A 4,719-nucleotide genomic window follows, 5' to 3' on the forward strand; every position below is an offset into this window, starting at 1 on the left:
GGGGTGGGGCTTGGCGTCAGGGCTTTTGCGTGAGGTGAGATTTGGTAGGGTGTGCCTTGGGAGGGAGTGGGGCTTGGCATCAGGGCTTTTGCATGAGGTGAGATTTGGTAGGGCGTGCCTTGGGAGGGAGTGGGGCTTGGCTTCAGGGCTTTTGCATGAGGTGGGATTTAGTAGGGCGTGCCTTGGGAGGGGGTGGGGCTTGGCGTCAGGGCTTTTGCGTGAGGTGAGAGGGTGTGCCTTGGGAGGGAGTGGGGCTTGGCATCAGGGCTTTTGCATGAGGTGAGATTTGGTAGGGTGTGCCTTGGGAGGGGGTGGGGCTTGGCATCAGGGCTTTTGCATGAGGTGAGATTTGGTAGGGCGTGCCTTGGGAGGGAGTGGGGCTTGGCTTCAGGGCTTTTGCATGAGGTGGGATTTAGTAGGGCGTGCCTTGGGAGGGGGTGGGGCTTGGCGTCAGGGCTTTTGCGTGAGGTGAGAGGGTGTGCCTTGGGAGGGAGTGGGGCTTGGCATCAGGGCTTTTGCGTGAGGTGAGATTTGTTAGGGTGTGCCTTGGGAGGGGGTGGGGCTTGGCGTCAGGGCTTTTGCATGAGGTGGGATTTAGTAGGGCGTGCCTTGGGAGGGGGTGGGGCTTGGCGTCAGGGCTTTTGCGTGAGGTGAGATTTGGTAGGGTGTGCCTTGGGAGGGAGTGGGGCTTGGCGTCAGGGCTTTTGCATGTCTGGTGTGGAACATAGCGGCAGGTCTTTTGTGTGGGGTGGGGCCTGGTGGAACGTAGCTTGGGAAGGGGTGGAGCATGGTGTCAGGGCTTTTGCATTCATGGGGTGGGGCTTGGTGGGGCATAGCTTGGGGAGGGGTGGGGCTAGGCGTTAGGGCTTGTGTTTACATGGGGTGGGACTTAGCATCAGGGCTTTTGCATCCAGTGGGGTTTGGTGGGATGTGGCTTGGGGAGCCGTGGAGCTTGGTGTTAGGGCTTGCGCATGCCTGGGGTGGGACTTGGTGGGGCGTGACTTGGGGAGGGGTGGAGCTTAGCGGCAGGTATTTTGCATGGGGTGGTGCTTGGTGGAATGTGGCTTGGGAAGAGGTGGAGCTTGGCATCAGGGCTTGCGCTTGCATGGGGTGGGGCTTAGCATCAAGGCTTTTGCATCCGGTGGGGCTTGGTTGGGCGTGGCTTGGGAAAGGGGTGGAGCTTGGTGACAGGGTTTGCCTTTGCATGGGGTGGGGTTTGCTGAGGCGTGGCTTGGGGAGGGGTGGAGCTTGACGTCAGGGCTTGCACATGCGTGGGGTGGGGCCTAGCGGCAGGCTTTTGCGTGGGGTGGGCAGGGTTTGGCAGGGTTGGAACATGAATGGCAGGAGGACGACTTAGGTGGGGGCAGGGATTAAACTGTTGCCATGGAGCTTAGTGACAGGGCTTTTGCTTGGGTGGGGCTTCGTGGGTTGGGGCTTCAGAAGGGGTGGGGCTTGGTGTGAGCAGGGTTGGGGGGTGGAACATGAGTGGCAGGGGTAGGAGTTGTGTGGGGACAGGTTATTGAGCTTCTGTGGGGCTTGAGCTGAGTATCGGGTTGGGTGGGTGTGGGACTTGATGGCGGCAAGGCGTGAGAGGGGTGGAAAGTGAGTTGCAGGAGTAGGATTTGGGTGGGGGCGGGTGATGCTTGAACTGTGGAGCTGGAGCTTGGTGTCAGGGCTTGGGCTTGGTGGAGGCGGGGATTGCTGGGTGGGCTTGGGTTAGAGGCTGAGCTTCGTTGGGGGTGGGGCATGACAGCGGGTGGGTATGTGGGCGGAGTGGGGGCGGACTTGAGGGTGGGGCAATAATCTTAAAGTAGGATTACTTCTGCTGTAGCAGTGGGCCCGAGGGAGCAGTTTCTTGTATCCCTGCAGCAGGGTACTTATGGACAGCTCAGCAGACTCAGAATGGGTACAGCCTGAGCAGGGACACATGGCTCAGAACCCTAGCAAAATACCTCTGCCTTTTCTTGGGACAGATCCAGTGGAGCAGTACCCTCTGCCCTCGGGCCAGGAACTGCCTGACTGGACAGAACTGGAGAGCTGAACGTTGAGTGCGGGTGGAATCCCCGCATCTGCACTGCCAGAGCACCCTACGCTGACTGGTGAGCAACTGTGACGTGGGCCTATGTTGGGAAGGGTTTCTGTAACCCTGGCAAGGAGCAAGAGGGGGCGGGGCTGCTTGTCAATGTGTACAGATTCTTGGGTGTAGGGTCACAACTAGAGGGACAGTTGTCTGTCTCCTGCAGTGTGGCACTGAAGACTTTTTCTGGGTCCCTTTTCTGTCTCTGATTCCAACTCCTATGCAATTTAAAGTCATAAGCTCTTGATTTTTGAGCACTGAATCCTTGCTGACCACCCCCCCACCTCACTTCCCCCAACCCCCTTTGTTGCTAGAAACTTAATTGGTTGGAGGCCAGTGACATCACCTGTTGCTCATAGAGGGTCTTAACTTTACCATATGACATCTGTCTGTGATAGAAACCCACCCGTAGTCCCCACTGTTCTTGGTATCCATGACAACACTGCACCTCTCCAGGGCTCTCCACACCCAGCAGTTCAATTGCATTGTGTAGAACTCCAGCCATCTTTCTGATCTGTTGGGCATTTACTGAAAAGAGGAGAACTCTGCACCTCCCTTCTCCCACCTTTGCCCTGGCAAAGAGGGTGCCAGGTGCCCCGGGCCTGCACAGCCTTGTGCCAGGGAGTGGAATATTCTCCTGGTCTCCCGCTTGGAGGGCTTTGTCAGGGTCCTCAGGCGTCAGGCCCTGCCTCCTAATGCTGCCTTTTCACCGCAGGCATCTGCAGCTCCTGTGGCAGAGTCCTTAGACTTTGAGGAAGAACCCACAGCAGGAGGTCAGTAGGGAAGCGATGAGGTGGGGGGAGTTTGGACTGGGGAGACCCTTCTATACTCTACACACCACCAAATGATTAGCCGGGCCTGGGAGGCAGGGACTGAATCCCTGTGAGTGGAGGTTGGGACAGAAGAGGGGCTGCTGGTGAGGGTGGGTGTGGGCAATAACGATGCTTTCACCCTGTTTGCATTACAGGCTGTGGAAACCTGGGACTCTTCTGCCTTTGTACTTGCCCAGTCTGGGTCAAACTCTGTAGCAGATTACTACCCCTAGTATTAGATCAGTCCATAGAGAGTTAGAGAAATGGCCTTGAAACTGTTAGAGGATTGGTGCAAGGGGATGGACCTGGACCCCAGGAAGGCCCTGCTGATTGTGGGGATCCCTGTGGAGTGTACTGAGAATGAAATTAAAGAGACTATTAGGGCAGGCTTACAGCCCATGTGCCCATACAGGGTGCTGGGAAGAATGTTCAGAAGGGAAGACAATGCTAAGGCAGTCATCATCGAATTGGGAGACACCGTTAATTATGCTAAGACACCCAGTCAGATACCAGGAAAAGGAGGTGCCTGGGAAGTGGTGGTAAAACCCCGTAACCCAGATGATGAATTCATTAATAGACTGAGCTATTTCCTGAAGGATGAGGGCCGGAGAATGTCAGATGTGGCCAGTGCCCTGGGGTGTGCCCTTCCCACTGAGGACCAGGAGCCAGGCGATGCTCCCCCTGACAAACCCCTAGATTTGCAGCCTCAGAAAGAAAGCATGTGGTACCGAAAAATCAAAACGTTTTCAGGAAACGTCTTTGCAGGCCCAGGCGAAGAGAACTTTGAAGCCTGGCTAGAGCAGGTCACTGAGGTGATGCAGGTCTGGCAAGTGTGTGAGGCAGAGAAGATACGGCGTTTGCTGGAGAGCCTCCGTGGCCCTGCCCTGTCCATCATGCGGGTGCTCCGGGCCAACAATGACTCTATGACTGCAGAGGAATGCCTGGACACCCTGAAGCAGATCTTTGGGAGCAAAGAGGACTCTAGAACCTCTCAGTTTAAGTTCCTCCAGACCGTTCAGAAGATTGGAGAGAAAATCTCGGCGTTTTTGGTGCGCCTGGAGCCGCTGCTGCAGAAAGCCTTGCAGCACAGCCCCGCATCAGCGCGAAGCACAGATATGATTCGCCTGAAACATGTCCTGTCTCGTACCAACCTGAGCGGCACCCTCCGAGGCAAGCTCGAGCTCCTGGATCAGAGAGGGTGTCCTCCCACTTTCCTAGAGTTAATGAAGCTCGTTCGAGATGAAGAGGAGTGGGAAGTCACCATGGCTGTGCTGAAGCAGAAGCAAAAGCCTGCAGCAAGGGGCCGCAGGCCTTCCAGCAGACAGGTGGTCGAGGAAGTCAGTGATTCCGCACCTCAGTTCCCCCAGCAGGCAGTGCAGTATTGTGATAGCAGCACTCAGACCATCCAGGAAGGGACTGGCACTGTGTCATTTAGACCCAGTAAAGTGCCCCGCTACAATAGCGAAGAGGAGAGCCACAGCCTGATCACAGACATTAAAGTCGAACCGCAATCACCAGAAAGGGAGAGTCCTCAGCTTGAAGGAGAGTCGGGAAACGAGGCGGGGGCTGGGGGCACGAGCCACCCCAAGCCCTAGGCAGCATAGGCTCAGAGAATCCAGGTACCCTTTCCCCTAGCGGACAGCAGGGAAATTTTAACAAGGGGAAGGGGCATTCCATGCAAACAGAGTATTTGAGTGGGGCAGAGGGGCAGGGCAGTCAGGCACAGGCTAAGCCCCCTCATCTTCCAGCAGCTGAAAGGGACCCCACCCATGAGGCCAACCTCCCCTCAGGGAGAGACAAGCATAGAGTCCTGAAGAGTTACCAGCGACA

The 4,719-nt window shown here is 56.5% G+C and overlaps 1 protein-coding gene across 1 annotated transcript; it reads left to right on the top strand.

Moving 5' to 3' along the window:
• Positions 1 to 3,608: 3,608 nt before the first annotated feature.
• Positions 3,609 to 4,484, top strand: PNMA5 (PNMA family member 5; the record flags this gene model as incomplete). The annotated part of the gene is made up of 1 exon (XM_080653199.1): positions 3,609 to 4,484. The coding sequence occupies one exon, from the start codon at positions 3,609 to 3,611 to the stop codon at positions 4,482 to 4,484; it is 876 nt and encodes a 291-aa protein (XP_080509325.1).
• Positions 4,485 to 4,719: the final 235 nt, after the last annotated feature.

This window comes from Plecotus auritus (genome assembly GCF_963455305.1).
Source record: "Plecotus auritus genome assembly, chromosome: X".
Classification (NCBI taxonomy): domain Eukaryota; kingdom Metazoa; phylum Chordata; class Mammalia; order Chiroptera; family Vespertilionidae; genus Plecotus; species Plecotus auritus.